General features: G+C 45.3%; 1 protein-coding gene across 1 annotated transcript; it reads left to right on the forward strand.

Moving 5' to 3' along the window:
* Positions 1–717: 717 nt before the first annotated feature.
* LOC119449611 (beta-1,4-glucuronyltransferase 1-like) lies at positions 718–22,138 on the forward strand. Its single transcript, XM_037712824.2, has 5 exons — positions 718–1,304; positions 14,113–14,171; positions 16,878–17,791; positions 18,573–18,798; positions 21,631–22,138. Exons 3-5 carry the CDS (start codon positions 16,962–16,964, stop codon positions 21,820–21,822), a joined length of 1,248 nt encoding a protein of 415 aa, XP_037568752.1. The 5' UTR covers positions 718–1,304; positions 14,113–14,171; positions 16,878–16,961; the 3' UTR covers positions 21,823–22,138.
* The last annotated feature ends 278 nt before the right edge of the window (positions 22,139–22,416 follow it).

Below are 22,416 nucleotides of genomic sequence, written 5' to 3' on the forward strand. Positions count from 1 at the left end.
TGTTGCTTTAACGCTATAACGGAGAGATGGAGTTACGCAAGCGCGTCTCCGGTTGCAAGACCACGTACAAGTCTCACGCTAGCGAGCTGTCTCGTACGTGCGTAGTTCTTCGTCTTTTACGAAATTTGCAGATGCAACCTTAGCTACCACGCAGCCTTAACGTTACATGATCTCGCTTTCTCTTCGCGCTTTCCTCGACATTTATTTCGCCTGCGAAATATTGTAACAGCCTTGCAGTAATACGTGGTTTACATGACCGCTGTCGTAAGAACATCATACAGATATGCTCACGTATATCGTCTCACCGAGCTACGGCATAAGAAGGGACGAAATCAGAAACCTGCAACCTGCTAGCGCTTCGAGTGGGTAAAAAGCCCCGTTTTCTGCAGATGCAACGTGCGGATACGTGACAGCATAAAGTGAAAGGAATATCTGCTCACCTAACTATACGCTCCATATACTAAGTAGTAATCATCCTTGCATGCAGTTGCACACTTTCACGGTGGCGGTCACCTTTTATTTTTTTTTTCCCCTTATCCATAGAAGTGTGACAGCTGAATGGTTGCTTGCCTGGTCACGGTCGCTTGGCTATATTATGCACTCGCTCGCGCTTTTTTACACGTGCGCACTACTGTTGCGACCTAAGTGCTCGCAGGGCGAGGTCAAATGAGTACCGTGACACGCTGATCGCCATCTTTCGACACATCTATTTACCTGCGCTGCGACACATCTACATGCGTTCGTGCGCTGTGCTTACCGCTATGCTGACGCTCTGCGCGCACCCACAGCCGAAAACGTCAGCGTGTCGTGGCAGTGCGCATGATTTAATCGCGCATGCGACCTTTAGCTGGATGCGCGCGTTCGGTACAACTGGAGCTTGCGGAGCCCCCCTCGCGTTCAATGGCGCCCTTCCCCCTCCCGCCGTCCTCATTGCCGCTTCCGTTTGTGTAGCGCGTCGGTGATTGCGTCACTTGTGGGCTCTGCTCTCTCCCGGACGAGGGTCCGAGCAGTGGAGGGAGTTGCGGCTCAACCAACGGCGCAGCTCGGGGTTCTTGACGCTCTCGACTCGCACGCCGTCGGGACGTGCGACGTGCGCGCCGAGCTCCGCGGTGTGGGTACAAATACAGGCAGCATCGACCTTGCTCCGGCAAAACTTCTCCGAAGACGCCCGCCGTTACGAGGCGACATTGGACTATATCGTTGGACGGCTATCACTGTCACGTCCGTCATGGCCAACTTCTCCGGGAAGCCTTCGTCAGACTGTGTTGTTCACTTTCTGCGAATCGCATCGTTTTTGCTTTAAGGTGGGTCAATCACTTTGTGTTCGCGTGTAGGTGTAAAATAACGAAGGCGTGTCGTTGAAGCTTAACGATGCGGTTGTTTAAGCCTTCAGTTATAGTTATTTGCCATGGCACGTTTTCATTTTATTGATAATCTTGTTAAAAAAAAAAAAAACACCACTGCGCACGAGAGTGAAAGCAGCTTTCTGAACCCCCCCCCCCCCCCCGCCAAAAGAAATAAATAAATAAAAAATGTCTCTTAACTAAGGTCCCGACGCAACTTATAACACGCATAGGATTAGCAGACAACGTCTCATGGCGCGTTCTCGACCTGCTTGCTCGTTATATACCCCTTATTGCTATATATAGTTGTTGTAAAATGTAGTTCAGTGTGGGTAGCTCAGGGAAAAAAAAGACAAACGAAAAGACACGGACACATGTAGCACATAGAGCTGTGTGTGTCCGTGTCTCTCCCTTTGTTTTAGTTTTCCTCCCGAAATACTTAGCGATACGGGTAGGGGTTATTTCATTTTATTTTATTTTAATTATTTTTCTCATTTTGGCCCCACTTTAACGAATATCCTAATTGTCCGTCCTCTACCTACACCGCTTTATGCATTACCAGTTCGCCCAAACCGCTATGCTTATCTAGTGTGACTGGAAGTACAAGGATGTCCGTGTTGTCTCAGTCTTTTTTGCACATATTTGACCTTTCTTTTGACGTTTCACTGCGTCGTCTTTCAACGGCATCAAAAGTGGGAATGGTTTGCTTGCGTTGTTTTTAAGACCTCTGTAATATCGCAAAACAGTACCGTCTAGACGGTACTGTCACTTCTGTTTCTGGGCGGTATTGAAGGAACGATTACCATGCTGTAGCTTTTCGACGGCATTGTAGACAGTGACTCATATTTGTGCGGCCTTTTCTCTTTCTCATTTTTTTTCGTTACATTCTCCCAACATTGTTCTATTAGCACTCAAATAGGCGCGTACTTGCACTTCTTGCAGTCAGAAGAGGCTTGCATTTGATTGCATGTGTATCTGTGCTCCCCGTGTTACTGCAATGTCCCGTTGGTCCAATAAATTTTGTTAGCGGGAGTCAACGGTACGTTATATATCAACGTTTCCATCACTCCAAAAAATCTGTAAGGCGAAGAACCCCTTTTTATCTATTCGTTAAATTTTTATTCTTACCTGAAACTTACTTTTTTCATTTGGGCCAGTCTGTACGCAGTCAGTGGTCGAAAAAAAAAAAAAAAACACGTGATAACTTATCAGTGCAGAGTCTTCTGTTATACTTGACTTTCATGTACATCTGATGACAGGCCAGGAAAGTACTCGTGGGCCATCGAGTGACTCGCGCGATTCACCCCAAACATCGCTATACTATGCGAAGTTCGAAACGCTCAAGATTATCACTTCTACCCACGGCGCTAGCTGACTCGTGACTATGGTGCTCTGATGCTGATCACAAGGTCGTGGGTTCGATACCCGGCTGGGGCTGCCGCAATCGGATGGGGGGCGAAATGCAAAAACGCGGCATACGCATGTAAAAAAAATCATCTTGTGGTCAAAATTAACCCGGAAAGCTTCACTATACGGCAGTTTCGGAGTCCCTCGTGTTGAAAAAGAAATTAAAAATAAGGGGATACCTTGACCCTCACCACCGAGGTATCCCAGGTGTGAATCCAATTAAAAAAAATATATTGAGAGCTCGGGCGACTGTATTTCTAAGTGTAAACGCCAATCGTTATAAACATTGTCGGGAATAGTTGATGATCACTATCGATTACCGGCGTTAGGTAAATCTTGTCATAACAGTGCGGTGTTGACGTTGCAGCGAGGTATACCTGATAATTCTGTCCGCTCCTGTGGTTTATTTACATCCGATATGATGTGAAAGAAGCGATAATGTAATGGAAGAGCAGTCTGTTCTAAGCCCGCTCTTCCATTGACGCCACCAAGACGGTGGCGGATGAGGAATGAGGCCGCACCTGTGAAAATAAGACAAGAGAAAGACATAACACAAAAAGGCGTGCACAAATGACCGGAAAGAAAGCAGTGATTGAAAGTGAAAAATGTTCTGCGGACAGGTGTGACAGAGGTGGAATATATATATAGTTGGAGGACTCGGAAAAGATGTATGGGCACGGGTAATTCCTTGATTCAAAAGTCCTTATAGGTAGACCCGTCCGTAGTGAGCTTAATTAAGTCTTTTGAATACAAGAAGCGTGTATGAAAGAAACGTGAAGTTTTATTAGAAAGTAAAGAATGAAAGTGAAGGAAAGATGAAAATATTAGGTGAAATACTAGAAAGTAATAGCAAGACTAAGAGAAGTAAGAGGTATAGAGGGAATGATGAGTTATCATGAAGTTATTTATGTGGTTAAAAGGCTTTGAAACGTTAGGCCTGATTTAGAAGCCACCTGCACTCTTTTTTTTTTTTTTCAGAATTGAAAGGGAGAGCGACCTATTTAAAACGTTTACGGGTAGCTTGTCTTATAAAATTGCCTGAGCATTCTAACTCTGACTGCTTGAAATAACCAGGGAACATGCACGTGCGAATCTTTGTGACGGCTTTCACTGTGCGACGCAGCAACTGCTGCAATTGTGTCGAGCTAAGGGCACTTGCAAATGCAGTAAAAGTCGCTATCGCCTGCCCCTACGCAGTTCGTGACAACGTCAACCAAACAGATTCTCTCTTAGCGCACCGTTTGACTGGTTATTGCACTGTAATACGTGCTTCTAAGATACGACTCCCGAGAGTCAATGATACTCGTTGTTCAAAATGCCTGTTCTGCAATACGATTGCACAGCTCAGCAATTTCAAAAGGCTCGTTTGCCCAAGAAACATTTCCATTCTGCACGCGAACCATGTTACATGTAATTATCGTGTGCAAGCATCAATTAAAACCAAAAAATTGCCGGGCGAGTATGACCGTCATGGAATTTAGAAAGCTGTCGAGATACCGTGTTATCATATATAAGAGCGGGTCATAAACCTTAAAAGCGTCCTCCTCCATTCCCTATTAAGAGGACGGTTTAAACCTGTCGACACTACTTTCGCGTTTCAGTGCCGCACAAAAGGCACCCACTAGCAATTACACTCAGGGCGAACATCAATACTGTGATTCAGGTGCAAAAAAAAAAAAATAATAAAAAATCGACTACCACACAACGAATTCTGGATCTCGGATATTTCCTACCCTCCATGGCGACTTGTCATACCAAAAATTGAACCTTCGGTTGACGGAATTATTCGCAAACGAGACATGTTTATACTAGCAGCACAACAACTATAGCGCTATACCAGATATACTTTCGGTACCCTGGATATATTCAAGCGAATACAGATGGTTCTTGTCAAACAAATTCTTCTGCAGCTGCCTTTGTCATTCCATAATGGAACCGAATACATACGTCCAAACTGTCTCACACATCATCAACTACAGCAGAGCTTTATGCAATACTGTCTCTGTTACGATACATAAATTCAACGCAAAAAGGGAACCAATGGGTCATCCTTTGTGACTCGCAAGCAGCTTTGTCGTCACTTCGTAGTGGTATTAGCAATTCCCCAAACATGGCGTTTGTTAATGAGACACTAAAAGAACTCACAAAGGCAAGTGAAAAATACTCGCACAATAATGTTCCAATACCTGGCCTGGCCTGGATACCTGGCCACTGCAATATCCCTGGGAATGTTGCAGCAGACAAGGCTGCTAGACAAGCGCATAATAACGCCGCATACGGTCTCGCTCTAACGCAAGGCGAATTGCGGCACATACTAAGACAGATTTCAATCCGTGGTTGCAAAGCGACATGGTTTGATCACAACTCGAAATCTTCAGATTTATTTCACATTGACCCTGCGCTTCAATTCAAAACCCGTCCACATTGGATACAACCAGAGCCCTTGGAACGCTCATTCACCGTCTGCGGCTCGGTACCGCGTGCACAAAACATTTTCTACAAAAACTTTCAAGAGCTGATAGTCCGGAATGCGCTTTTGGCCACGCGTATGAGGATGTGCAGCATCTTCGGTTAGAATGTCCGCGACACGACACACACAGACAACTTTTAGCACGTGATTTAGGGGCATTAGACCGCAGGTCTTTCAGCCTCGGGAAGATTAGGTCCTTGGCCAACATATTCATTGCAAAGACGAGCGTTAATGGCCCTCCAAAGATTTCTAGAAGCGAGCAATATTCTCGGAAACTATTGAAAAGAGTGTTTATCTGTGATAAGCTCACTCTATGAGATTTTTTATTTTATCTGAATTTGGACAATTCAACACCTGGGTGGGTTCCTGTAACATCATTTGAATCTAATCCGTGCTATCTTATGTGCCGTGATTTTAGTACAGTTACGTGACCGGACTTTGTGTTTACTTTAGTGCACCTATGTGACTGAACTTTGTGTGCTGTTTTTCTTAGCTGACTTTCAGTTTTGGTGTGGCATTATTGTACTTATGTGACTGGATTTTGTGTTATTGTGATTTGGAGTGGTATTCAGTTTTAATGCGTGTAGGGTAATTTTTTTCTTTCTTCCATATCACCATGTGAAAAGGAGTAGCCGGCGCCAACATCTCCTAAATACCATATAATAAAAAAAAGCTTTTGTCCGGGCTTGCGTTAATACGATACGCGTGAATGTATAGGATATAGCCGTAGCAGGTGAGGAAAACACGTGTTAGCGAGCCTCTTGTACTTTTTGCGGTGAAGCAATTACATCAGTACCTTAGCGGGGTCATTCCACGCGAAACGTCCCAGCCCAAAAACCGACCATCGTTGATTTTCTTGAAAAAAATTGGGCTAGATGGCTATTCGGTGGATAACGTTCCACCAAAGTATTTTGGTCGAAAATTTTTTTTGATCACGTGAGCACCATTTGAAGTTTCCGCAAAGAAGCAATAGTTGGTTGGAGGTAAATTTTTTTTATTCATGTCTCAAACTTGGTGTAATAACAAAGTTTATTTTCGAGCATTTTAGGGGCATCCTTCTTTCATATAATGTGATAACTGAATGCATTTTAGAATTTATCGCGTTTATTTGGCTCAGTAAAAAAGCAAGAAATGTAGCGTTTTTAGAATGTTTTTCGCATAAACTGCGCAAATTTTTCAACTACCATATTTTTTCTTCCCTTTTCCATGTTGCTGTAGTGTATGCTAAAAATAATTTGAAATTCGTAAGGCATATATATTTTTTTAGAAAAACACCTCCAAAGTTGGCAAAAAGTGGATTTTTTGCGAGATTCATGCCACATTTAAGCCTTAAGGCCCTCCAGATAAAAATATGTCAGATAGCTCAACATGCGCAGCGCCTCTTAGCTTGTGATTTAGAAATTTTTATTCGAGTAAATTTTGTTTGAAGCCAGAAAAACATTTTTGAAGTCAACAACCAATATCACCAGTAGGCATTGAGAAAGTGCCGCCGCTCCCCTCGTCGTCTCCTCATTGTCCGCTGCGCGTCGCGGTCTGCCGCCCAGCAGACGGCGGGTAGTATATGGGGGGATCATTTTTAAGATTCATGGAATTTTTAAAAATCGCCTGTAGCACATATAGTTCTAGTCCTTGAGCGGGATTGTTCAGAGGCGGGCAATACTTGCACGAGAAATCGAAACACATATTGAACTAATTGACCGCGACGCGCAGCGGACAACGAGCAGACGACGAGGGGAGCGGCGGCACTTACGCAATGCCTACTGGTGATATTGGTTGTTGACTTCAAAAATGTTTTTTTCGCTTCAAACAAAATTTACTCGAATAAAAATTTCTAAATCACAATCTAAGAGGCCGGTGCGCATATTGAGCTATCTGAGATATCTTTAGCTGGAGGGCCTTAATGCTTATTTGTGGCATGAATCTCGCAAAAAATCCACTTTTTGCCAACTTTGGAGGTGTTTTTCTAAAAAATATATATATGCCTTACGAATTTCAAATTATTTTTAGCATGCACTATAGCAACATGGAAAAAGGAAGAAAAAATATGGTAGTTGAAAAATTTACGCAGTTCATGCGAAAAAAATTCTGAAAACGCAACATTTCTTGCTTTTTTACTGAGCCAAATAAACGCGATCAATTCTAAAATGCATTCACTTATCACATTATATGAAAGGATTCCCCTATAATGCTCTAAAATAAACTTTGTTATTACACCTAGTTTGATACATGAATAAAAAATTTACCTCCAACCAACTATTGCTTTTTTGAGGAACCCGCCGTGGTTGCTCAGTGGCTATGGTGTTGGGCTGCTGAGCACGAGGTTGCGGGATCGAATCCCGGCCACGGCGGCCGCATTTCGATGGGGGCGAAATGCGAAAACACCCGTGTACTTAGATTTAGGTGGACGTTAACGAACCCCAGGTGGTCCAAATTTCCTGAGTCCCCCACTACGGCGTGCCTCATAATCAGATCGTGGTTTTGGCACGTAAAACCCCATAATTTAACATTTTTTTTTTCTTTGAGGAAACTTCAAATAGCGCTCACGTGATCAAAAAAATTTTTTCGACCAAAATACTTGGGCGAAACCTTATTCACCCAATAGCCATCTAGCCCAATTTTTCTTCAAGAAAATCAACGATGGTCGGTTTTTGGGCTGGGACGTTTCGCGTGGAATGACCCAGCAGTACGTTTTTTATTCGAAATGTATGTTTACAAGCGCAAAAGAAAATACTGACAGGTTAAAAACGTAAGAGTATCAGTTCTTTTTCGCTTGTAAACATGCATTTCAAGAGAAACCAACTAGCCTAATTTATCACGTGTTTATTATTTTTTTATTTATGGGGAGTTATTCTTTCATCCCTCTGACGAACTTACGTTGCCGTTTTCTTTCCATCTCTCCCTACATATTTCTTCCGCGTATACGCCATATAATCCAGCACTCGCTAGTCGGCAGGCTTTTGTCGGCTTCTTTAACGCCCTGTCTTCGCGTGCTGTTTTCTTCCAAACTTCATGCCCGGCATATGGTCGGGCGACATTCACTATAAGCCACCTGAATATTCTTCCATATGTACAGCACAGTTATCATGGAGAAAACCTGCATCCGATCGGACATTGGTTTTCTCTATAAGTTGCATAAATCAGTCTTGTTAGCGCAGTTGTCGCTTCGAATGTATATTTATATTTTGCCTATCACACTGGCAAGCTCCTCATTTCCATTTTTGATTCGCTGGACAGGTTGCCTTCGGTCGAGAGGAGGGAGTGGGCCGTGAAGAAACACAAGAACTCGACACAATACAATAGGCCGTGGTGTTGTTCGCAGAGTGTTTTATTGTGCACAGGTGGATGGGCTCGAAAATGTTTGCCCGTGGCGAATGTGTACGCGTCGAAGACAAAGGTTTGCTTCAAGGCTTCAACAAAGGTCGCCATGGCAGTCGAAACAGCTGTGCCCTTGCACGCGTGATGGGACGGATGCGTACGAATGAACTGGGGCAATGCGATGTCAACGATTATCTCGTTCCGTCGGAAGCGAAATGCTGGCAGTTGAAAACGACCTGGCGGAACAAAGAAAGTCGTGCTGAGGACACTGGCGGGAATATAGATCGTAAATTCTGCGGACAGAAACGCCAGCGCGTGAGGAGGCGTTATTGCTCTTTTCTCAGTGCGCAGTCGCCACGCGAGGTCGTCGGCATAAGAGCATTTACGAATACGTATGCAGTTACGTCAGCTGAGCTGATCTATAAGGTCACGTCGAGCGCAATGGTATACTAGGCGGTTGCCTCTTGTTTACAGCTGTGGCACCTTCTACCTAACAACGTGAGGGCCGGCGCAGGTGCGCCTGCAAACTAAGATCTCGTTTTAGCGCACCCCATGGCATGCACGCTCATTACCAAGTGAAAATGGGAAATACATGTTCATCTCTTCACACATTAGGTGGAAATGTGTCAAGCATGGCCTACCGGAAAAGTATAACTGAACTTTGCCCTTCTTACGGCCTACGTACACAAAACATATTCTAAGGCTTACAAGTTTAGTCAGCATTTGGCAGCCGGTAAGCTTGTTTAGAAGTCCGTATCACCGACGATGGCTCAACGGTAAAGGCGCCCTGCTCCCGATGGGCACGATGTGACCAGAAGCACGACTTCGAAATCGTGGACAAGTTCTGTGGTTCTGCTCGCCGTCGAGGCTGCACTTCAGCCACGTGGCGAATGCACTCGCCTTCCAGCGCGTGTACTTCGCATCGTTCCAACACAATCTTACTCGCAGTTCTTGGCCACTAACATTAATACTTATCATTATCTAGTGCCCAAGAGCTGGCAACTGGTTAATGGGTATAATGTTAACAAATTAAAAAAAAGAAAACGCCGAAACGAAAATGCGCCTGTTGCAAGGCTTTGTTCGTGTGCACATGTGGTGCGATTCTGACGAAATCTGACATTCAGTGTAAGAGGGTGAAATGGGGATAAACGAGTGAATTCTTCGAATAAAAAAATAAATGACAAAATGACTCGGGGAAAGAACGTTGCAACGCGTGCTCAAGGACTATAGGTGGCTTATCCACGAATGAAGATTCGAAAGGTTATATCGTCAAAAAGGCAATGACGACTGACTGTGATGGCGAGCAGCGTGTCGAACTGCAACTTTCTTTACAGCGAACCTGTTTACCTCTATAGCTCCCCGTATACATCCCCCGCATGCGTTCCCAGGGGGGGGGGGGGGGGGGGGGCTTACGTCCGTATCGGGGTCACGGCGCGTGGGCAGGAATGTAGGGGGAAAGGGGAAGAGAGGGTGGCTACGACGATGCAGCAATCACACCGTGATAGCAATGGAGACGGGTAGGTAGAGAGGGGGAAAGTGTGTGGCGACGGCGCCTGTGCACGTGGCCTGTGCTTCAGTGCTTATAATGGTTATAACGTCACGCGCGTCGGAGGTGACGGCGTGGCTGCAGCAGCGGTTGCGGCAGATGCATGCGAGGTGCGGTGACCGCGGCGGCGTTTGTGTCGGCGTAGTGTGGTGTCGTATGAAAAAAAAAAAAAGTATGATTTCATAATGTATGCAGCCCACGTATGCAGCCTAAACAGCTTCGCTGGTAATCCTTCCCCATATGAATGTTGAGGATCCCACGAATTTTTCACTCGAGTAAACAGGCTGGCATACCAGTGGCTTTCTCGTATCATGCGCTGTAGTTAACCCCGACAGTCATCCGAGCATCGATTGTCGATCTGATACTCACGCATCCTAATGCAAGTGATGAGGCCCAGGAAAAGTGCATGAGGCACTTGCGCTTCCCTCGCAGACAATGCGGGAACTATTTCATTCCGGTTCATCGAAAACAGTTTATTCCCAGTTGAACTCCGGGACGAGAAAGTGACGGTTCAAACCGGTGTGAACCGTTTTATGTTCGTTTGTATGCAGAACCTAAGGATAATTAAAAAAAAACATTACAGATGTACAAAAACTTAACCATGCTCCGAGCTGCATGGAAGACTGAAAAAGAAAAAAAAAATTACGGGGTGTGCTATTCTTCATGACATTGTGGAAGCATTTCAAAACAGTTTCTTTTTTTTTTTTTCAGTTCCGGTTCGATAGTGTGGTCACGAGAAGAAACCAAAAGGTGGCATGAGAATATGAAATATTTGAGCACCAGGTAGTGGGCTAATGAAAGGACGGAATGGAAGAGTTTTATTAAAGGCACCACAGCGCAAAGACAGAGAAGCGGGCTAGCAGTTGTCTCCGGAAAGGGACACCATGCCCACCCGCTTTAAGAGGAGAGAAAGAAAAGGAAAGTGACGAGACAACACATCACACGCGGAGTCCCGTTGTTCTGAACCTCGCATTGACTTGAAGCGCGGTCTTTTGGATGTAAGCAATCTTTGACCGCAATTCCAGAAACAGCACATAGTAAACGCTTCATGGAATTGCCAGACATATTCATCTTGCTGGCACAAATTCGCAGTTAAATGACTGCATTGCTGGTAGTTAAGCGTGATTTTGTAAGGGTAAACGGCATTATAGTGATCAGGGAGAAAACGGTCTGTGTTAGCAGGGAAGTGTGCGAAGCACCCATGGAACGTTTGATATTCAAGGACTGCACGTAATCTCTAATTTCGCTTTTTGAGTTTCAAAATACAAAAATCAAAGCTTTTGACGCAAGCCTACGATAGCGATAATTATATCCGGCCCTATACGAGCTCCGACCTGAATATCGTTGGCAACTTCCGGGAACGCGCTCAAAGAAACTCCGGCTATATACGCGTATATGTGCTGCTCCCAGTAATGTAGAAGCATGCTTCCGGTGCCAAAATAGAGAGCGATATGCTGCCGTCTGTACGAGTCTCTTGATTGTAATGGTAGGCTCAAAGGTGAACGCCGAACAGACTATGGATACTTAGCTTATAAAGCAGTCATGTAAGCAAGACCTCTCAATATATGCTTCTAAATTTAAGGACATATTTCATCGCCCATAACGTGTCTTTACTGTTTTAGAAAAGTAGCTTTTTGCTTTCTTGGACTTGCTGACGGCCCCAGCCAAAGCGATGCTCAAATTTCAATTTTTGCTTACTTTTGATGCCCCAGGGGTGTCATGCTTGTCATTGCAAGGTTCTCCGTCAGCAAGCTTAGTCTCGTAGCTAACAACAAACGATTCGAGGATCGTTGCTGTGTAATAGAGCCCCTTTGAAAATCCAGTATAGCGAACATCAGATATTTCTGTGGAAATTGGTGCCCGTGACATTGTATTTATAGCCGAGAAAGTGCTCTTCGTATAGCACGTGCACTCTACGCTAGAGCACTGCACGGGCCCGGGCCGTCCGAAGCGTTTTTCGGCGGGCTGGGGCCGGGCCCGGGCTTGACTCAGGCCCTCTCATTAAAGGGCCTAAGTCAAGCCTTTCAGCACACGCGAACTTTATGCATTGCATGGTTCAAGGCATTCTGTGCCAAGCTGAAGTGACACGTGCAAAGAGCTGGCTCTTCGTATACCTCAGCAAAGAAAATAGAAAAACAGGTGAAGTTCGAATTTTTTTCTTTGTCACAAAAACGAGCATTGTTCACGCACATAAAGAAAAATAAATGATACAGAAAACCGCTCTTCAAACCATCTTCCTGTTACCGCTTTCGCGATTGCATTATGATTGCTCTCGGCACTATTATATTAATTTAGCGCTAACTCAAGGGGTGTCTCTTTCTACTTGTGCGTTTATTTTGTGGTGTTTGCTGGTCAATGTGCCTGTTTATTATATATATATATATATATATATATATATATATATATATATATATATATATATATTCGCACGCTAAGCGACCTCATAGGACCAAATTGTACGATCAAGGTAGACCCAGAGGCAATGGACCACGTCACTGATGTTCCCCATGGGAGAAACAAAGCTTTGTGTTTTATTGCTCATACACTGCAGCTGATTAGACCTCGAGAAGGTGAGGCTGACACATACGGTGCAATCTGTAAGTAAAATATATATTTTTACTTACAGGCCGGGCCTGGTCATGCGGGCCCTGGCTAAGTTTAGTGATGAACGCCAGGGCCGGGCCCGGACTTGGTAACGCGGGCCCGGACTTGGTAACGCGGGCCCGGACTTGGTAACGCGGGCCCGGACTTGGTAACGCGGGCCCGGACTTGGTAACGCGGGCCCGGACTTGGTAACGCGGGCTGGGCCTTACATGGCCGAGCCCGGGCCGGACTCGGTCATGTAAGGCCGGGCTCGGGCTTGGTATCACGGGCCTGGGCTGTGCTCGGGCTTCATAAAGCGGGCGCGGGTCGGGCCCGGGTCGGGCCCGGGCCGAGAAATCAGGCCTGTGCAGGGCTCTACTCTACGCGATGCGAAAAGTGTTTCGTGTCGTCCGTGTTCGCCCAGAAGTGGTGTGGTACAGTGTCTGTACTTCGTATAGTCGCAGATTTATTGGACCTGTAGTTACATTTATCTTATGAGCAAATGGGTATATTATAGGGTCATTCCTAGCAGTCACCTTGCAGAACGCATTAAACATTGTTCGAGTATCAAAGTGGCGGATAACATGGCTAGTCATCGGCTGATTTTGCCCACGTGACAGTCATGTCGTTTTCTTTAATAATACAGCATTACAAAACATTATACAATATTACTTGCATCAACAGCTTCCATGAAAATTTACGCACTGTTTCGAAAGTATCGCGCTTAAAGGCGATTTGATTGCAATCAGCTGGACCAACAAGTATTGAGAAAATTCATGACGAGGATTTTGAGCAAGCAAGAAAACAAAAGGCAAGGAAAAAGATCAGCAGACACGGCTTCTGATGGAATATTTATTGATCCAAGCGACGGCTAGCTGACACTGTCAACAGGACAGATGGAAACCTATCCTTTACCTGCTCCCGCGTACTACGTCATATCTTGTCATAAAACCGACAAACGGCTCTTGTCCTCTTTAGTGTGACCAAGGAACCCTTCCTGGTTCCACGTTTGTGGCTTTTCACTTTGACTTGGTCAGTGACCGCAACTTCTTCAAAACAAAAAGCAGAACGGCGAAGATATTGCGACCATTTCGAGTTCAAATTGTTACCGCGGGAAATTTTAGCAAGTCTACCAAGTAAGTTTATTAAGTAATAAAACTATGAATGTCCTGCTCATACGTGTGAATTGCAAAAGTCGGCTCATCGCGTATGAGCGATGAGCCGAATAATGCACAATTTTGCAACCGTTCGCACTTATACTATCATACAACAGGGACATACCGTATAGATCGATTGTTTGACCGTTAAAGCGTGCCGAGGGCGACTCGCATGCATTGGCTCATTTAATGCAATCCATTTCACGGTATACGACGTGGTGCAGTATTACTACAAGCGAAAGGACAGTTTTAGTTTCTAATTTATCTTCTTCCGCTTCCCACACCCACCAGATGTGCTGTTTCAGCTTGTCTTCATCCATTGATACGTCAAGCAGAATCCTCAATTTGACGTAAGTATACCACTTGAAAATTTTCATTGCAGTTTTTTTTTTTTTTTACGTGCATTATTACGCTTGAGAAGTCTGCTTTTTCGCGTAACGAGGTCATTTAAGTTTGAACTGGAATGCAGGGCAAAGTGCGTGTGCCGGAATTGTGAACGTTGGAGAGACTGCAAATTTTGTCGGGATATCGCACTCTCCATAAGACTTAAACGTGTTGTCTACACACATAGCATCTCTTTCATAGATGTCAATAAATCCGCCAGCTGTTTTGTCCGTCTCGTAAATTTTATGTTCTGATATAAAGTAAAAAATAAAAAAACTAGTTTTTCTTTACGAAGGCATCTATTCGGGCTAGTTGGTTCGCCATACTGGCAACCTCAATAGCGCTAAAACGACAGGGACAGACCTAGAAACAACACACGACACCGTGTGTTGTCGTTCCTATAAATGTCCGTCTTTTTAGCGCTATTGAGTTTCCCACTAGTGCTTTTTTTTTTTTTTCAGGGCATGTCTACAGCTTTCATGTGCGTCTTTTTCATATTGCAGTATGGCTTACTAATTTTCATATTTCGTGCTTATGCTTTTACATACGCAAAGTTCTCTTATCTGACGACAGCTGATTTGCATCTTGAGTATGCGTAATATGCAAATAACCCCATGTCTAAATAAATAAATAGTGCTCTCGTGCACTGAAGAGGTCTGGAATGCGCGCATTCCGGATGTGGCAACGATTTAAAAACTTTTACGGCCAACTTCTACCTACCGAACACTACTATAATTAAGCAGCTAAATAAGCTATCTTGCAATAGCTGCGCGTGTGGACATGCTTGCGTGAAAATAAAAAAAGCGCGAGCACCATATAACATGCACGCTTACAATTACAACAGTAACGAAAACAGCATATGTGTCGCATTGCATCCCCCCGCACCTACTTGTTTATATTTGGAAGCGATGTCATCGTCGTCTGTAATTGTCTCCCCTTTGTGAAAAGCTCCATCCACTCCGACGAGAGAGCATACAACTACTCTGTAAATGTTGTTATGCATCCAAAAGGGCAAAATCTTGAGGGCTCGAGTGTCAGCACAGCTGTCGGTTGTAGGATATTGGGAAGCAAGGAGAAAGGTGCCTCTCACTTCTCAGCAGTTTGTCTGCTAAGTGATGCGCGGGCTTTTTAAAAATAATGCACCCAGGAGAATGCTGAAGCAGGTACACCGCGAAGGGAACGTCTGGTATATTGGCAAAGTAAATTGTGCTAGTTGGTACATACCCATGAATAATAATAATTAAAAAAATTCAGCACAGAAAAAACAAGTATGAGGACAGGGACAAGTCATCGAGCTGTCTTCCTCGTCTCCGCACTTTTTTGTGCTAATTTTTTTTCCTATTCATGTAACGTCACTTACGTCACAGTTGAAAAGGTATGCTAGCCCCACGAACTTCACATATACTTAATTTGAGTAGAATACTTTCGCTAATTGCAATGAACCGCCGTTGTCGCAGCAAGAGCTTTTCGGAGTTCAATGCAGGTCTGCAGCTGCCGGTGGATGAACGTGAAGGCGGTTATCCTTACATCACCGGTATACAACGGACATGCCACGCACACGCGTATACAGGAGACTCGCTGAGTACGTCGAGTTCCGCAAACCATGCTCGTACGAGAAAAACCGTCGTTCAAGCACGTGTTCCCGCTCGCATAATGCCGTACTCTTGCTGTTGTGCCCGTCGAGCCCTTCACGGAAGGCGGCCGGCGCATTAGTTCATTCCTTTGGCACGCTCGCAACACCTGTTTCGGAAGAGTGAAGTGTCCGGTCGGTGTTACTCTTTCTTTTTGCTCCCTTTATGCATGCGATATCTATCACTAGCCTTTGTTTCCACTGCGGAACCCATCTTGCGACGAGAGATTTTCCGCGTCTGCTGCAATCTCCATGGTTTTGTTGAAGGAGGCGAAGCTGTTGGGAGCGCACGTTGGTTAATTAGTGCGATATGCTGTTTGTCCCCGCCTGCCGGCATCGACGTTACGAACGTGTTAGGCACTGAGAACCAAGTTCACTTTGAATGATAGTCATTAAGAAAACTAGTCCGCGATGCTTAGTTGCTGTGTACGATAGCATATTTTTATATGTAGAAAAAAAAAAAGAGAACTGCCTGTCTCGAGTGATGGAGTCACGGCCTGATTGATTAAGGAGTTGTAGTTTTGACTTCAATAACTATTGTCTAGGGTAAGGTACTTCTCGCAGTTTACAATTTATGTTAAAGCGTTATGGCTCGCACCGCCAGATTCACGATGTGCATGGTCACTTCAAGCACAGTATGTTCTACATTTGCACTTTTATTGGTTTTTTTTATTATTATTTTACTCCTAATTTCTCTCCCTTTTTTCTATCCTTTTCAAATGGGCAGGTTCGGTGTTCCTTTCAGGAGGCAATTGCTAGCCTGATTCTTTCGCAGTGTACGTGTTTATATATATTTGTATGATTAATAATAATAATTGGTTATTCTCCATGCATTTCCCCTGTTTCTCTGTCCCTCCCTCTCAAGAGTACGTGTTCACAGCGACACGATCAGAACCTCATAATTATATCGTTTGCTTTCGTGAATACTGGTTAGTTACTGTGTCATAGTTACCGTGTATGTTACCCTGTAAACTGAAAAGACGATTCTGTGAACCACGCGTTCCTCCTCTTTACTTTGCTTTCTTCTGCTGTAACAAAACAGGGACAGGGCATCACATGGCATCTTCGCGAGCTACGACGAGCGACTTCGAGTGGCGCCTGCCCTGAACCACGTAATCCTGACGGGATGCACCGGAAGCTGCGCAAGAGCGTCATCTGGACGGCCCTCGGCGCGAGCGCAGTCACGTTACTCTTCACCTGCACCACTTTCAAGACCTGCATCCTGCGCGATGGCACACCTCAGAAGAGCGCCATCGAGGTTCCCGTCCTCCGGAGCATCCTGTCCACTTACACCGATGTCTTCACCCTGCCGCCATTCAGACTGGACTCGCAGTCATTGTACCGAGTCTACGAGAATGCTATCGAAGGCGACAAGCGGCCGTTCGATAGAGCAGTCGTGTGTTTGTCCACCATCGCTTCGCTGGACCATCTGCACTGGCTACGTGAGCTCTCCGAGCACTGGACCGGCCCGGTGTCGGTGGCTGTGTTCTTCAGGGAGGACTTCGACCTGCAGCTAATGGTGACGTATGTGCACGTGCTCAGGGTGTGCTTCCCGGCCATCAGGGAGAACTTCAGTTTTCACTTTATGTCGCCCGCGGATAGGAACGACAGTGGTGCGAAAGATACGTTCGCGTGGGAAGACGTCGACAAACCGCTGTTCTGTGACAGCCACCGTGCTCTGTTGCGTGCCTTTCTGTCAATCACGCGGAGGCGAGGCTGGCCCCGCTTGCTTTTCCCGCAGAACCACCTAAGAAACGTCGCCCGTGATGGCTGCGTTTCCAGCCCGTATTTCTACGCGACGGACGTGGACGTGATGCCGCAGTACGGACTGTATGATCGGCTGTCCGCCTTCCTGCTGCGGCAACCGCCTTGTACAAAGTGCCTTTACGTCGTGCCTGCTTTCGAAGGCACCGAATTTGTCACCCATCCGAGGACCAAGAGCGCTTTGCTCAGCAGGTAAGCGAAAGCGAGGCACCAGTGAACGTTGACGTTAGGAGAGAGGAAAGAAAAGTTTTGTCGACTGGGAAAACGTGCTATATGCTTTAAGCATATTACGAAAGGAAATGCCTCATACGAGTTTATTGTTAGCGAATGAAAAGTAGCCAATAACGAGGAATCAATGGCGTTTTACTTCTCAAACTCGCCGCGTGTGTCCTGAGAAGTTTCAGGTAGTGTGCGGGACTTTCAAATCGTTTTTGATCCCTTCGATCTTTCAATATTTATCAAAATTCTTGTTTTAGTATATAATTGATTTCGTGGTTAATATATAACATATGCAGGTTATAAAACGAATACATCTGGCTCGGTGCACGTAACTATGTACATTTCTACGCACACAAGAAACAGCCCGGGCCCACCGAAAAGGGTCCTAAAAGCTTTTGCGGCGTCCCAAAACGAGGGTGCGATAGAGAACGAGTACGGTACTACATGATCACGCTGTCCTGGGCGTTAATTTTCTCGTCCAGTCTTTCAGACAAGACCATACTGACTCACGCATCTGAGAGTGCCAAGACTGCTTTTGTTCTTGTTTCTTAGGCGCTCCGCGCGCGATAGTTATTGCTGCCTTTTCTTAATGTTTGTTTTTCGCTGTTCTACATTCTTATAAACTAAGACATTGCTTGATATTTTTAGTGCTTATTTTAGTCGCATATTCTGATACTTTGCGTTTACGTTGACTTATCAATTTATTTTGTCTTTTTAACCTCCCATTCTTGCAACCAACACCTCATTACCCTAGAACAGGAAACAGGAAAGACTTCCGAGTGTATCACGCGGTGGCGTTCAGCAAAAACCAGCGGGCCACGAATTTCAACAAATGGAGGAAAGTCCCGAGCAAGAGCGACCTCTTCGTAGCTTACGAAGCTGTCTTCGAATTCGGCTACGAGTGCTTCTACGTCGGTCCTCACGACGTACCCAAGTTTCGCGAGATATTCATCGGTTACGGATTCACGAGAAACGTCCAGGTACTTGTCAGTCGTTGTGCAGAGCTCGCACTTTAAGAGAAGTATTTCGCAACCATACTGTACCTACTAATATTGCATGTGCTATAACTGCACTCAAAAGGTTCATTTGCTTTTATATAAGCAATGTAATTGAAAGTGCTCATCATTTTATCTTTCCACAAAGCGATCTCAAGAAGTTAATGCAGACAAGTGCCGAAGTTAAATGTTAAGCATTGCTTTTTAGGGTGCCAATCAACGCTAAAGGGATATCATTTCGGTGTCTTTCGCATTAGTAATGAATTTACGGATTTCACTCAGCGCTTTTGTTTTAGGTAAACTAGGAATTTAGTCATCAAAAATACTTGGCGATAATCCATACAACTATCATTTCGGGTTATAAAAACGAAGAAAAAAATCGCGTTATTTCCTTGGCACTTCCGACATTGGATTCTTTAGCACTCGATCAGTTTTACTATAGTTTTGCTATAGAATCCAATGTCTGAAGTGCCAAGGAAATAACGTGAAATGCGGCCGCCGCGGCCGGGGTTCAATCCCGCGACCTCGGGCTTAGCAGCGCAACACTATAGCCGCTAAGCCACCACAGCTGGTGGTCAGTTGAATATATATATATATTCAACTTACCACCAGCCGTGGTGGCTTAGAGGCTATCTATGTCCCGTGCATTGGGGGCACGTTAAAGGTCCTCAGGCGGTCAAAATTAATCCGCTTCTTGATCAAATTATGAAGATCCGCTTCTTCATTTACGTTAGTCCACATGGACCCTAATCCCACACTGAGAGGCGGAGCTAGACGAACATTCCATCTTCAGAACTAAGCGCCAACAGACAAAGGACGTATAAAAGGAAACACTGGTCGGCTCTACGCTGTTCTGAATAAACGAATGTATACACCAACTTTCTGAGGTTTCGGTTCTCTTGATAACATTCCCTCCTCCCGTCCTTGCTTTCAACCCGTCATCGAGCTGGCCGCACGCTGCCGCCTCTTACCTTTCTCTTTTTCCCCCAACTCCCTTCCTCCGACACCGCGGTTGCCGTGTCCACCATATAGTTACTTCGGTTTTCCTCTTCCGATAGCCATATATAAATGTGCAGGCGTCACACCTGTGCGTCTCAAGTGCGTCAAAGGAAAAAAAAAAAGTTTGACCAACACATTCATCGTCAAGGGAAGGATGCATATTGAACGTCAAGATTAAGTAGGGGGAGTCATCTGTGCGACAGCTGTCCAATACATGCTTTACCGCCGCACGATGCTCTTCGCATTGTTGCAGCTATAAAGATAAATGCGCGGATCACTGTCAAGTTACATGCTTTTTAATAATTTCTTTAAAAACTACTTTACGATTGTACGACTGCGGTAAAGACCTACATTTATGCTCGACGAAAATCTTGATTTCTTTCTACTTCACGTAAGAAAAAAAAATCCGCGCGATGGCAGGAGCCACCACGTGACAAAGAGAAACAAAGCACTGGCGTAACGGCTGGATACTTTGACTATAGGCCAAATACGGTTTATTTATTTTCTTTAGCCTACTGCGATGCTATTCGAGAGTCTAATTGACAGCTCCCCTCTCACGTGAGTTCATGAGCAGACAGAGGGAGCGCGCAGTAATATTTATGACCACCATACGTTTCTGCGCTTCGCCTTGTCGAAAGCAGTCCGCTTCATTTTGTTTCTCTGCGGCCAGCGGTTTTTGGGGGCTGTATATTTCATGCATGCATTCTTCGAGACGTCTCGTTCACTCGCTTCGCCCTCCCAACGTGTATCCATTATTTCCGTGCGTCTTCGCTGGCGAGTGTAACTTTGGACAGGGCAGCTGTGCCCGCCACGTTCCGGACGAACCCTTTCTCGTGCAGGTGACGTGTGTCGCTGGAGACCATTATAAAGTATAATTTGGTCCCCGCGAACTTGAATATTTAGCTAGGGCTCAGCACAAGAGACCTCAATCTATACCTGTGGAACTTAACCTGAGTCTCCTTTGAAATATTCTCCGCTAATGTACGCACACGCCCACACACACAAACCAAGTTTCACGGCAGCTGTTGCGTAAATGACTGTCTGTCGTAACGCAAATACTTTTATGACAACTTGTATCGGTTTGCTTTCAATAATGGGCCTAGCTTTTGGACATGCTTTTGGTCACTATACATGAATTGATCACGTTTTATGAGTTCTGTTCCGGATAAATGCGTCCGTAAGCTCAAACTCGGTTCGGACGAAAGGCCGGGGTGAATCCATTATGAGTTTGAGCATTCATGGTGATGTACTTCGGTTCTTGGTGTACTTCAAGAACTACCACTTAGTTTCCGTGGCGACTCTTTTTGATTGTACTATAGTGAACGCAAGGTGGTTCCTAAGATAAAAATCAAAATAAAAATGTTTCTGAACTTAGGATTTATTGCGCTATGTTCCTGGGTACCACAAAGGCTCCAAATTTATCATGTCATTTTGCAATCCCAGCCAGTCGGAGTCAGCCTAAGTAACCTCCCGTTTTTCCCTTATTTGTCTAACAGAGACAAAAGCGTGTGTCGACACAACAGGATTGCCTTCGTAACAAAGGACGTCGGGCTTACTACAGAAGTTGCTGTTGTTATCAAAGCGCGCGTTACCATTTTGTGTGCGAAACTGCCAGAAATTTTCTTCAGAACTTGTTGGGCAAGTTGGTGTTTGCTTAACGACGTAATGTAGCGCGAAGGCACAGTCACAAAAGAAAACACACGCCACAGACACTGCCAAAAATAAATGCCAGAAATCTGTTCAGAGTGAAAGGTCTGTTCATCTTGCCGGAGCTGCTCACTGACGCTCGTTTCTTCTCCTCGACACTGACTATCGCAGACTCTGGAGGCACACCTGGCCGGCTTCCGGTTCCTGGTGCTGAGTGACGCGTTCGCCATCCACCGGGGGATGCGCAACACCACCACCAACGACAGCGTCCGCAACGCGGAGAAGATGCACAACTACCGCGTATTCCTCAGCTTCCGCAAGACGCTCCAGCAGCGCTACGGCAAAGGGCGAGAGTTCTCGTGACGCCCGCTGGTCCCCGCTGCCCTCCTCACATTCGGAGAAATAAACCCGAAAACCAGACATTTAGCCTATGGCTATACAATATTGCCAAGAGCTGTGGCTGAACGGCCGGAGCATGCGTCATTCGATTTTAGCTAGTGAAAAGTAGATTATGCCGCAGGGTGTCCTTGAGCTATGACTATACAGAAAAAAAAAAAAGAATACTTGTGAAACTGCACTGCGTGCGAGTTCCAATTTATTTGTGGAAGTGTATGTTTTGTCGTTTCAGAATATGTCCTTTGTGCAGGACAGACAGACAAAGAACTTTATTCACTAGGTCCCGCGAAGCCCTGCCCTATAGGGCAGAGTTGCGGGCCGCTCCCACGTGGGGACGGGTAGACCGAGCCTAACCGCCACATCGTGGGCTCTCTGGACAGCGCAAGTTTGTCGTAAAAGAGTTGCGCTTGTATTTAATCTGTAATTTTCTAGCGTGTGTGTGTGTTGCATGCGAATCGAAATAATTAGCTGGCGTCGGCTAGAAACTCCCAAATATCCACCTGTACGTATAGTTATACGAGGAGTACTTAATCGGCAGTACCTACTTGTGCTGTCTAGCTT

Source organism: Dermacentor silvarum, chromosome 4, assembly GCF_013339745.2.
Source record: "Dermacentor silvarum isolate Dsil-2018 chromosome 4, BIME_Dsil_1.4, whole genome shotgun sequence".
Taxonomy (NCBI): Eukaryota; Metazoa; Arthropoda; class Arachnida; order Ixodida; family Ixodidae; genus Dermacentor; species Dermacentor silvarum.

Excerpts from the sequence above, each read along its gene's own strand:
- LOC119449611 (XM_037712824.2), top strand. The coding sequence starts at position 16,962 with ATGCACCGGAAGCTGCGCAAGAGCGTCATCTGGACGGCCCTCGGCGCG. Across the intron at positions 17,792-18,572 it reads AAGAGCGCTTTGCTCAGCAG|AACAGGAAACAGGAAAGACT; the intron begins GTAAGCGAAAGC and ends TCATTACCCTAG. Across the intron at positions 18,799-21,630 it reads GATTCACGAGAAACGTCCAG|ACTCTGGAGGCACACCTGGC; the intron begins GTACTTGTCAGT and ends TGACTATCGCAG.